The sequence below is a fragment of the Hemitrygon akajei genome, chromosome 4 (assembly GCF_048418815.1).
Source record: "Hemitrygon akajei chromosome 4, sHemAka1.3, whole genome shotgun sequence".
Lineage (NCBI taxonomy): Eukaryota > Metazoa > Chordata > Chondrichthyes > Myliobatiformes > Dasyatidae > Hemitrygon > Hemitrygon akajei.
The window spans coordinates 163,364,884-163,377,836 of NC_133127.1; the positions used below are offsets into that span (position 1 = coordinate 163,364,884).

General features: G+C 42.1%; 1 protein-coding gene across 1 annotated transcript in view; it reads left to right on the plus strand.

Moving 5' to 3' along the window:
• Positions 1–12,953, plus strand: part of wdr95 (WD40 repeat domain 95) — a 105,434-nt gene that overhangs the window by 28,076 nt on the left and 64,405 nt on the right. The window contains exons 3-4 of the mRNA XM_073041931.1: positions 8,735–8,788; positions 11,749–11,832. Of these exons, the coding sequence (XP_072898032.1) occupies positions 8,735–8,788; positions 11,749–11,832 (138 nt within the window). The remainder of the gene's footprint in view (positions 1–8,734; positions 8,789–11,748; positions 11,833–12,953) is intronic.

Genomic DNA, 12,953 nt, shown 5'->3' on the forward strand with positions numbered 1-12,953 from the left:
GGCATCAGTGTTCCCATACCAGGTCGTGATGTAGCCTGAAATAGAGGACGTGTGCTATAACAAGAGGTTGGACAGTTTTTTTCTGCACCTTCTCCAAAGCCACGACATCCTTCCTTTAATGGGGTGACGAGAACTGTATGCAATACTCCAGATGCGACTGAATGAGAGTAGGTGAGAGCCGGGACATGCTCTCTTCTCACTGTTGCCATCTGGAAGAAGGTACAGGAGCTTCATGATTCACACCAACAGGTTCAGGAGCAGTTACTACCCCTCAACCATCAGGCTTTTGAACCAGAGGGCTTAACTTCACTCACCCCATCACTGAACTGTCCTCATAACCTATAGACTCACTTTCAAGGACTCTTCATCAATATTTATTGCTTATTTATGTGTTGTTATTATTTGTTTTTCTTTCTTTTTGTATTTTCACATTGCCCTGTTGGGTGGTCTTTTGTTGATTGAGTTATGGTTATTGGATTTATTGAGTATGCCCGCAAGAAAATGAATCTTGAGGTTGTATGCAGTAACATATATGTTCTTTAATAATAAATTTACTTTGAACTAACTAGAGTTTTATAAAGCTGCAACATAACTTCCTGACTTTTGAACTCATTACCTTGACTAACGAAGGCAAGCATGACATATGCCTCCTTAACCATCGTATCAGTCTGTGTAGCCACTTCCAGGGAGCTATGAACTTGGAGCCCAAAGTCCCTCTGTTCGTCAGTGTTGGTAAGGGTCTTGCCCTCAACAGTTTATTATCTTTTTACATTAGGCCTACCAAGGTGCAACACATCACATTTGGCTGAGCTAAACTCCAGCTGCCATTTGTCTGCCCATATCTGCAATGAGTCTATATTCAGCTGTATTCTTTTCCAGACTTCTATGCTATCCACTGTACAGCCAGTCTTAGTGTCATCTCCAAACTTACTAACCCACCCATCTACATTTTCATCCAAGTCATTTACTGTATACACATCACAAACAGCAGAGGTTCAGTCCAGTACATGAGCCATACCCCTCCATTCCCTACATATTTAAAAGCCTCTTAAACACCACTATTGTATCTGCTTCCTGAACTAGCCTTGGCAGCCAGTGATCAGGCACCTACTCTGTTTTTTTTAAAAAAAAAACTGGTCCACACATCTTGACATTCCCCTTTCACCTTAAGATGTGTGCCCTTTAGTATTCTATATTTCTAACGTGAAAAGAAATTTTAACTATCTGTCCTATCTTTACCTCTCTTAATTTTATAAATGTCTATCAGGTTGCTTGAGAATATTTCCAGAGCAAACAACCCAATCTCTCTTTAGCTTCTAGTCCAGGCAGCATCCTGGTGAACCTTTCTGCACCCTTTTCAAAAGTTCCACATTCTATCTGTAATGGAGGACCAGAACGTACACTACCTCAATTACAGCCTGACCAATTGAGTTCCTTTCTCAATTTCTTCCTTAGTCAGTACCCTGACCAATGAAAAACATAAGCCAGTTTAACACTGTATCTACTTGTGTGGCCACTTTCAGCGAGCTATGGACTTGCACTCCAAACCTCTCTGCATATCAATGCAGTTGAGGGTCCTGCCATTAACTGTATACTTCTCACTTATTTTGATCTCCCAAAGTATGACACCTTGTATTTGCTCAGATGAAACCTCATCTGTACGCCCATATCTGTAGCTGATCTATATCCTGCTGCACCTTTTGATCACTATACTGTCTCCAACTCCACTAGTCTTTGAAAGTGATAGCCTGATTTTTTATGTGACAATTTGAAAATAATGCAGTTGAAAAAAAATGGTGCTATTTGCACATGGATTACCGTGCAATCACACTGCTTTAGCTTGGGTAATACATGGTTTGCAAATTAATTCCTTTTAGAACAGAGGTGAGGAGGAATTTTAGCCAGAGAGTGGTGAATCTGTGAAATCCTTTGCCACAGGCGGCTGTGGAGGTTAAGTCTGTATGTATATTTAAGGCAGAGCTTGATAGATTCTTGACTGGTCAGGGCATGAAAGAATATGGGGAGTAGGCAGGAGATTGGGGCTGAGAGGAAAATCGTATCAGCCATGATGAAGTGGTGGTTTAGATTAGATAGGCCAAATAGCTTAATTCTGCTCCTATACCTTATGGTCTTAAAACAGACCTATACATTATTTGATTTGATTTTTATTTTATATTTAATTATGCATTTATTTATTACCTGCCAGCTACACTCCTTTAACATTATTGGTAGCAAATTGAATACTCTAAACATAATTCTTCATTTCATTTTTAAGATTCAGAATGTTTTTAATTTTTACCCTCATACTACAAAGAAGCTGCTTCTTCCAGCTTGTATTGAAGCTGTGGGCTCCTCTGGTTAGTTGGGCCTTGTTCAGTTAACAAGTGATATGAGCTTTGCAAGTGAGGCCAGTGTTTAATTGCTCATTCCTAGTTGCCCTTGAGAAGATGGGGGTTGAGTCACCCTCTTGAACCACTGCAGCCCTTGAGGTGTGTGTATACCCACACTGCTGTGTGGGAAGGGGTTCCAGGATTTTGACCCAGCCATAGTAAAGCAACAGCAATATATTTCCAAGTCAGGATAGGGAGAGGCTTCAAGGTGAACTTCCAGGAGCCTGTGTTTGTGTGCTATTGCTAACCCGTGTCTGGTAGAGATTAGGGTTTGGAAGACGTGGTCTAGGGAGTGTTGGGCAATTGCTGCAGTGCACCCATTGCCGTTACTGTGTGTCCGTGGTAGAGTGAGTGGATGGGTTGCCTGTCAAGTGGGCTGCTGTGTCAAGCTTTTTGAGTGTTGTTGAAGATGCTCTCATCCAGGCAAATGGAGAGTATTCCATTGCACTCTGACTTGAGTCTTGTATGTGACGTACAGGCTTTGGAGTGTTAAGAGGTGAGTTCCTCACACCAGGATTCCTAATCTTTGACCTTCTCTTGTAGCCATTTTTTTGTGAATAGTGACTCAAGTTCAGCAATGACTACAGCACACCCCTTTCCGATGAGGTAAACACATTCTACACACTGTCTGAACCAAAGGGAGTTGATATATCATCAGCCACCATGACAGTCTCTAGTGCACCTGAACCCACAGAGACCATTGCAGATGCAAGGGCAGTCTTCCAGAGAGTGAACACACATTAAACATTTAGCCTAGATGATGTCACTGGCTCTGTCCTTAGATCCTGCACAGATCAGCAGACAGAAATATTTGTGGACATTTTTAATTTCTTCCTGCTTCAATCTGAGGTTCCCACTTGTTTAAGAAGACCACTATCATCCTGGTATCTAAGGAAATCAAGGTGATGTGCCTTATTGACTACTGCCTGGTGACTCTGACATCCACCATCATGAAGTGCCTTAAGAGGCTGGTCAGTGGCACATATTAACTCCAACGTCTTAGACAGGTTCTACCTAATGCCTACCACTGAAGCATGTCTACAGCAAGTGCCATCTCTCTAGGTCTATACTCAGCTCGGGAATATCTGAACAGTAAAGACACCTACTTAGACTACTGTTTATTGACTACAGCCCCATCTTCAATACAATTATTCCAAGCAAACACATCACCTACTGTTTATTGACTACAGCCCCATCTTCAATACAATTATTCCAAGCAAACACATCACCTACTGTTTATTGACTACAGCCCCATCTTCAATACAATTATTCCAAGCAAACACATCACCAAACTCTGTGACCTGGTAGTCAACATCTCCCCCTGCAACTGAATTCTTGACTTCCTGACCAAGGGACCACAGTCAGTAAGGATAAGCAGCAACATCACCACCACAATTGTTCTCAATGCAGGTGCTCCACAAGGTCATGTTCTCAACCCCTTTTCTGCTCCTTGAACTGTGTGTCCAGATTCTGCTCTACCTCCAGGTTTGCAGATGATGCCACCATTGTGAGTTACATCTCAAGTAACAATGAACTGGAGTACAGGATGGAGATAGAAAACTTAATAATATGATGTCATGATGACAGTCTTTCCTTCAGTGTTTCTAAACAAGAGAGCTGGTCATTTTCTTCAGAAAGAAGAGCAGTGTGCATGCTCCTGCTTGCATCGTGGTGCTGAGGTTAAGGATTAAGAAAGTAAAGTTCCTTGGGGTGAACATCTCCAGTAGCCTGCCCTAGTCCAACCACATAGATGTCACACTGAGGAAAGCTCACCAGCACCTCGGGAGGCCAAGGAAATTTGGTATGTCCCCATTGACCGCCTCATTGATGAGGATTGCTGTGCATTCTCGCACTTCCCTTTCTTGAAGTCCCCAGTCAATTCCTTGGTCTAACTGATGTTGAGTGCAAGGTTGTTGTGACACCACTCAGCCGATCTGTCACATCTCTTCCTCTCCACCTGAGATCAGTCATAATCTGATTGAACTCCAGAGAGGGCCTGTGCTATTGAGTAGCCAACTCCTGCTATTTTGCATGCTCTGCTTTTGTGTGCCCTTGCCCTCTTACTCACATTATATAGTGGATTATGTATCCTGCATCCCCCAGTCATTTTCTCTATGTGCAGCTAGATAAGCTGTCAAAGTCTCCTGTCACGATTGGTGCAGTGTGGTATGCACCACAGAGAGGCCTGGTTCACTGCACTTCAATTCTCTTTGCTTAATAAGTGACCCCTTGTTATGTAGTTGCTAGGACACCTTGATTGTTTTTGCTGTTGTTCAAAGTGGCTAAATAGTAAACTGCAGCCAACAGTTTTCTTTTATCTAAGCGATTATATGCCATGGCTGTGAAATACTGCTAGGGACCATGGCAGAATCCCAATAGATTCTGACATGAAGGAGGAAATAAGGTGCAATGCCACATCGTCAGTATTGTACCTGCATTCCATGAGGAAATCCCAGTGATCCTGAACTCTAGCATCTCAGAGGATCTATCCTGGGCTCACTGTGCTGAAGAAGGAATGCTGGTGACTCTACTTCATTTGAAGTTAGAGAAGATTTAGTATGTCACCAAAAACTTACCAATTTCTATAGATGTAAGGTGTACCATTAAGATTAAAGTGAACAATCAAAATGTACAGTGAAGTGCACTATTTACATTAACAACCAACACACCCTGGGGTGTGCTGGGACAGTCTACAAGTGTCACCATGTTTCACCGCCAACACAGCATGCCCACAATGCTCGAAAGAATGCAACAAGCAACAAACAACTATAAAAGCAAGATTCATTCCAACCTCTCAGCCACGCACACACAGTCATTTAACTCCAAGACAAGCCTCCAACTCCAGCGGACACAGAGTCGGGCTGCAGACGCCTGGCTTCAAATTCTCTAGTGGACTCTCGGTCTCGGTTCCATCCAATGGGCCTCGACTTCAGGGTTTCCGATTCATCCTCGGCATCGATCCCACGCAGGATGATCACCGAAAACCCGCCCTTAAAGCCTGGACTCATTGATGGCTGGACCCTGAACACCAGGTCTCAGACTGATTCATGGACCCAGGGAGTCGGCGAAACTTGTTCCATTCCTTCTGCCCGCACAGAATTCTGACTCCAAAACTCACCAACACCTCGCTGACCTGGTACAGACCTCATCCACTCTCTGCCGGTCCAAATTCTAATATCCAAATCTCTCTGCCAAGACCCCTGCTATTTCTGCAATAGCTTTTCACAATGTCTAAGCAGACAACTTCTCAGGCCTTGTGGTCTTATCCATCTTAATTTGTCTCAAGACAGCACACACCTCCTTGTCTGTAATCTGGATATGGCCCATAACCTCAGTACTCTTCTATAAACCCTGTGTTATATAGACTCTTATTCCATAGACCTTGTGCCTGCCTTCCAAGTAAATACAGATACAAAAAAATTAATATCTCCTCCATCTATTTTGGTTGCATGCTGATTTTCAAAAGGACCAGTTTTGTCCCTTGATATCCATTTGCTCAATATATCTGTAGAAGCCTTTGAGATTCACCTTCACCAAGTAGTAGCACACAAACCTTTCCATAGCTATTGTGCCTCTGGTTCTGCCTCTAGCCTCACCTGAAACTGCCTTTTTGCTCTCACAACGGCCTTCTGTAGGATGTACCCGGACTTCTTGTAGGCTTTTAGATTGTTGGTCTTGAATGTCACAGATCCACCGATTCAGAACAGATTTGTAAATGTTCCTCCACCTCTCTTCACCGTCCTCATCACTGTTGAGACTCCTTTAGACTGGCCTGGTTGAAGTCTCTCATGACAACATGGCGTGTTGTTCCAACATGAGAGCGTGCAATACTGGATCTGCTACTACGAAATGAGATGGGGCAGGTGACAGAAGTTGGTGTAGGGGAGCACTTTGCATCCAATGACCATAAAGCTATTAGTTTCAAAGTAAATATGCAAAGAGATAGGCCAATTTTGATGGCATCAGGAATGATCTAGCAGTGTGAATTGGAACAGGCTGTTTTCTGGCAAAGGTATACTTGGAAAGTGGGAGTCCTTCAAAAATGAAATTTTGAGAGTACAAAGCGTGTACTGTCAGAATAAAAGGTAAAGATAACAAGTGTATGGAATCTTGATTTTCAAGAGATATTACAGCCCTAGTTAAGAGACAAAAGTAGATACATAGCAAGTATTGGCAAGTAGGAACAAATGAGATGCTTATGGAGTGCAAGAAATATAACAGAACACATTAGAAAGCATTAGGAAGGCTAAAAGAAGGCATGAAGTTGCTCTTGCAGAAAAGGTGAAGTAGAAACCTAAGGGATTCTACAGATATGTTAAGAGCAAAAGGAAAGCTTAGAGACAAAGTTGGTCCTCTGGAAGACCAGAATGGTAATCCACGTGTGGAGCCAAATCAGATGGGGGAGATCTTAAATATGTTCTTTGCATCTGTATTTACATGGGTGATGGATACAGAGTCTTACAGAAGTGAGGCAAAGTGGCATCAACCTCATGGACCCTGTACAAATTACAGAGGAGAAGGTGTTTGCTACTCTGAGGCAAATCAGGGTTGAGAAATCCCTAGGGCCTGATGAGATGGTCCCTTGGACCCTGTGGGAGGCAAATGCAGAAATTGCTGGGGCCCTAGCAGAGACAACTAAAAGTGGATGAAGGCAAGGCAGTAGATGTTGTCTACACGGACTTTAGTAAGGCATCTGACAAGATCCCACATGTGAGGCTGGTCAAGAAGGTTCAGTCACTCAGCATTCAGGATGAGGTAGTAAATTGGATTAGACATTGGCTTTGTGTGGGAAACCAGAGAGTGGTAGTAGATGGTTGCCTGTCTGACTGGAGGCCTGTGACAATTGGTATGCCGCAGGGATCAGTGCTGGGTCCTTTGTTGTTTGTCATCTATATCAATGCTCTAGATGATAATGTAGTTAACTGGATCAGCAAATTTGCGAATTGGGGGTGTAGTGGACGGCGAGGAAGGCTATATTGGCTTGCAGAGGGATCTGCATTAGCTGGAAAATGGCAGATAGAATTTAGTGCTAACAAGTGCAAGACTTTGAACTTTGGTAGGACCAACATGTGTCTTACACAATGAAAGGTACACACTGAAGGTTGTGGCAGAAGGAAAGGATCTGGGAATATAGGTCCATAATTTGTTGAAAGTGATGTCACAGTTAGATTGCGTCCTAAAGAAAGCTTTTGCCACTTTGGCCTTCGTAAATCCATGCTGTACTTCTCTATGACTGTTGATTACAAAGCTGTACTTAATGTTATTCCCTGCCACCCCCTCCCGCCCACAGAGTGTGCTTCATCAGTGTTTTCAGCAGAGCGCCGTATATCAGATCCTGTATACAACCATTGCCTTTGGGGTTGTTGCACCTGGGTTATTGTTTGGTTCTGGCCTGGCTGCAGGTTACTTGCAGCTAGTGAGTAACCATGTGCAAATCCTGCGGTATTATGGTGACTGAGTCTTACTGTTATGCTAGGACAGACATTAGTAGTTTTCAGGTGGGGGCTATATGTTTAGATCAATTGGAGTGCTGAGATGGTGTTTGAAATGGTTAGATATCATCTCTGCATTCTGTAAGGGTTTTTAAAGCATTTTCACATTAGTAAACTAGATCAGAATCTTGCTAAATTGCAGCTGTTTGCTTTCATTAAAATGAACAGGGAAACACTAATATGCCTCTTGAATCTGGTGCATAATTTGTATCTCAGGTTCCCCCTGGAAACACTGGGTGATTACCCCATGTTTGTAAAAAGTAATAATACTTTTACTTTGTAAAAGTAATTTAACTTTGAACTTTACTGCTTCTTCAGAAAAGTTCTCAGCCTGAAATATGAAACCGGTTTCTTTCTCCACAGATGCTGGTTGACCTGCTGAGTCTTTCTTGTATTATCTATTATTAGCAAAACACACAAAAAGTTGGAGGAACTCAGCAGGTCGGGCAGCATCAATGAAGCGAAATAAAGCATGGTGGTTTCAGGAGGTGGCCCTTCGGGTCTCTTAGGCTGTCCTTATTTTCACAGCAAGGAAGCACCAGCTGCATGGAAGCAGTAAAGTATCCTTTAGTTTCTGAACTTGTGCGCATGGGATGGTGAAATGGGAGTGATAGCAAACAACGGTAAATTTGTTGATTTTACTACAAAAGCTGGGATTTCTGAGTACGAGTTTCTCAGCCACACCGTTCTGGTGGCATTGTTGCAGGCCGGTACAAGAGGAGGATAGATTAGCATCCCCATCCAAAGGAGACACATCATCTCCCCTCAACAACCCCTAGCACCAGTAGCTTGTATCTTAGGCGAACAACACCAATAATTGCATACAAATAACAAGTGCTGTTTTGTTTCCAGATTGAACAAAAGGTCTCCTTGACACATCTGAAGAACATCCAGGCTGCTTTTGAAGTGAGTTTAACTGCAGTTTGATATCACCATTAAGAATAAATTTCAATCAGACTGCGAGAGAGTGTAGCAGCACTAAATTAAGTGCTCCTACCTTTTTTCATTATGCCATTATTAATTACTTATTAATCTTTTTAGCTGAATTAAACTATTAATATTATTATATCTTCTCAGTACTATCATTTGTTAGTAACACAAATCATAAAGGCAGTTTTTTTTTCCAAAAATATATGCAAAGTATAAAACTGAAAGAGATTTCTATTCATTGTTTTCATCAGGTTTTACCAGGTGCAAGGCTGCAAATGTTTGCTAGCATTTTACTAAACCATTATCCTGATGTGGTTGCCTCCATGTTGCAAGGGATGTATAACCATTCTGAAACATCAGACTACAGACCACTTTAATAGATACAAAAAGAATCTGTGCCAAATGACCTGAACAGGGAATTCTGGTTACCATTTTGGTTCTGAGCCTGCATCATTGATTAATTCCTCTTGGTGGTGGAACCAAACACCCACCAACAATAGAAGCTGAATTACTCCAAGTGCTTCTGTGGCCGCTCCCTCATCAGCATAACTGTGGCCCTTCCCTTTTGCCTCCCAACACACTGCACCATAATCTCACCCTCAACTTGGTAAACTGCATTAACAAACCTGTCTGAAGACTGATTCTAAAATGATAAATGGGGCAGCGTTTAATTCAGTCAAAGTGGTCAGAGGCCAAACGATCCAAAAGGAGCCCTGAATGACACTTGATTCCATTTCTATATAGAAGGAAATTGTTTTGAAAACACAATAAATGTGGTTTAAAATTGTGGGTGCTATACATTCTACCAATGGTATATGCCGTAGAGGGAGTACAAAGAAGGTTCACCAGATTGATTCCTGGGATGGCAGGACTTTCATATGAAGAAAGACTGAATCGACTAGGTTTATACTCACTGGAATTTAGAAGATTGAGGGGGGATCTTATTGAAACGTATAAAATTCTAAAGGGATTGGACAGGCTAGATGCAGGAAGATAGTTTCCGATGTCAGGGAAGTCCAGAACAAGGGGTCACAGTTTAAGGATAAAGGGGAAGCCTTTTAGGACCGAGATGAGGAAAAACTTCTTCACACAGAGAGTGGCGAATCTGTGGAATTCTCTGCCACAGGAAACAGTTGAGGCCGGTTCATTGGCTATATTTAAGAGGAAGTTAAATATGGCCCTTGTGGCTAAAGGGATCAGGGGGTATGGAGAGAAAGCAGGTACAGGGTTCTGAGTTGGATGATCAGCCATGATCATACTGAATGGCGGTGCAGGCTTGAAGGGCAGAATGGCCTACTCCTGCACCTATTTTCTATGTTTCTATGCTTTCAACCACTATTTACCATGGTTGGAAGTGGGTAAGCTCCATTAGGTCAAGGAAAGAGTATTTTAGTTAGCCTTGGTTTCATTATTAATGGTTTTTTTAAGCAACCTATTCTGCAAATACCACATTACAGACACAAACAAAATACAGTGAATTCTGGTTAATTGGGCCAGCTGTTAATCGGGTAGCTGCTTATTTGGGTAAACTCTCAAAGAACAAAATCCAATCAGGAAACTGGCCAGGTTCCCCTCACTTATTTGGAACACTGTGCTGGTGAACTGGGCCAGGAGACTGTTACTGAACAGTTTCTAGCTGGGATCAGTCGTGTACACTTGTGTGGCTGTTAGACACGACACCCTGCTTAGAGCAAACAGTTTTTAAATAGTGTTATTTGCGTGTCTTTCTGTTCAAAAAGCAGTGATTTTTGTCACTGATAGTTGGTGAGAAATAAGTAGTGAGACAATTCAGAACTGTTTTGCATGCTGCAGTTTCAAGCATTGAGGTGGAGTTGACAAAGGCTGAGAGTGAGGAGGTTACAGCGGGACATCGATAGGATGCAAAACCGGGCTGAGAAGTGGCAGATGGAGTTCAACTCCGATAACTGTAAGGTGGCTCATTTTGGTAGGTCAAATATGGTATTAATGGTAAGACTCTTGGCAGTGTGGAGGATCAGAGGGATCTTGGGATCAGAGTCCATAGGACACCCAAAGCTGCTGTGCAGGTTGACTCTGTGGTTAAGAAAGCATACGGTGCATTGGCCTTCATCAACTGTGGGATTGGGTTTAGGAGCTGAGAAGTAATGTTGCAGCTATATAGGACACTGGTCAGACCCCACTTAGAGTACTGTGCTCAGTTCTGGTCGCCTCACTATAGGAAGGATGTGGAAACCACAGAAAGGGTGTAGAGGAGATTTACAAGGATGTTGCCTGGATTTTGGAGCATGCCTTATGAGAATAGGTTGAGTGAACTCTGCCTTTTATCCTTGGAGCGACGGAGGATGAGAGGTAACCTGATAGAGGTGTATAAGATGATGAGAGGCATTGATCGTGTGGATAGTCAGAGGCTTTTTCCCCAAGGTTAAAGTGGCTAGCATGAGAGGGCACAGTTTTAAGGTGCTTGGAAGTAGGTACAGAGGAGATGTCAGGGGTAAGTTTTTTATGCAGAGAATGATGAGTGCGTGGAATGGGCTGCCAGCGATGGTGCTGGAGGCAGAAACGATAGGGTCTTTGAAGAGACTCCTGGATGGAAAATGGAGCTCAGAAAAATAGAGGGCTATGGGTAACCCTAGGTAATTTCTCAGGTAAGGACATGTTCGGCACAGCTTTGGGGGCCAAGGGGCCTGTATTGTGCTGTAGGTTTTCTATGTTTCTATGTTATAGCTTAGTGCTACCTTGAAGCAGTTCTGCTCTCTTATAATAATTGTGTGTAGTTGGTTTATGTTTCTCTTGTGAATGATGTCAAGTACCTGCAAGTTTTTCATTGTATCTGTACATATGACAAGAATCTTGACTTTGAGATGAAAACAAATTATTTATGAACATCTGAATTAACTTATCTGTAATTGGAGGTTTGATCAGTGGAAAAGAAATTCCAGTTTGCTTCTGTTCTTTAGGAATCTGAAAGTGATGGCAGATCACTGTTGGATGTAAAAGCATTCAAGCTGATAATGAAGAAATGTCTGGGATACCATGGCATAGTAAGTGTTGGAAACTTGGATTGTATACAGTTATACACCTTCACTAATTTTCCTGTGAGAATGTTTCACTGCAATTAGGGGATGAAATTTTCTCTTAAAATTAATTGTGACAATTAAAGCAGCAGTAATAATACAGAAACTCCTAATTAAAGCACGATGAAAAACTTAATTGCCTTGTTCTGAGTTAATTGTCTTATCTTGAATTGATATATAAATCAAAGGGGTGCTCAATGCCTTAATGGAAATGTGAGAAGTAATGAATGCTTCATCTAAGCACCAGATAGGGTATAATATTCAGTACTGTGTATATAAACACCAGGCAAGGTCATTTGATTCCAAACAATTGGTTTATTGATCATTACAGAATGTCTCTCTGGTGCTTCCTGCTCCCCCCTCTCCCTTTCCCTTTTCCCAATCATGATTCCCTTCTCCCTGCCCCCTTCCCACACTCAGTCCACAATAGAGGCCATAGCAGAATCACTTACATATGTTGCGAAATATGTCTTTGTTTGCAGCAGCAGTATAGTGTAATACATAACATTATTCCGGTACTGTGCAAAAGTCTTACGCAACCTAGCTCTATATGTTTGCCTCAAACTTTTCCACAGAACTGTATTCTGAATTTATACATGTAGATTAATACTAACTAGTTCCAAGTGGTTAGAAATTATACCAAATTATACCACATGGTTTACGTTTTTCACTGGGATGAATTCATTAGTGTAATTTCTGGGTCAGCTTTGGTGCTGGATGTGAGGATTCTAGTATACAGAAAATTGTAACTGGGTTGAGATTTGTATGTGATAGGAAAATGACTCATTTGGAGGATGAAATTTTTTGCTTCGTCTGAAAAGATCTCTAGCCAACTGACAACCTCTGTCTTGAGTTAGAAGTGACAGGTTGAGTTGGAGGAATCTCTACATGGAATTGTAAGGAAGTCAGCAGACAAATGACAGTAACCTAGCACCCCGATCTCTGTTTGAAAGCGTGTGTCGATGGCTTGAATATACCACTGTAGCATGTATAGCAGGAAGTGAAGGTGACTTTGCTGTTGCCTCTTGGGCAAGGTGACTTAAAGTATGAAATAATTAGGACTAGTCATCTATTCTTGATTATACCTG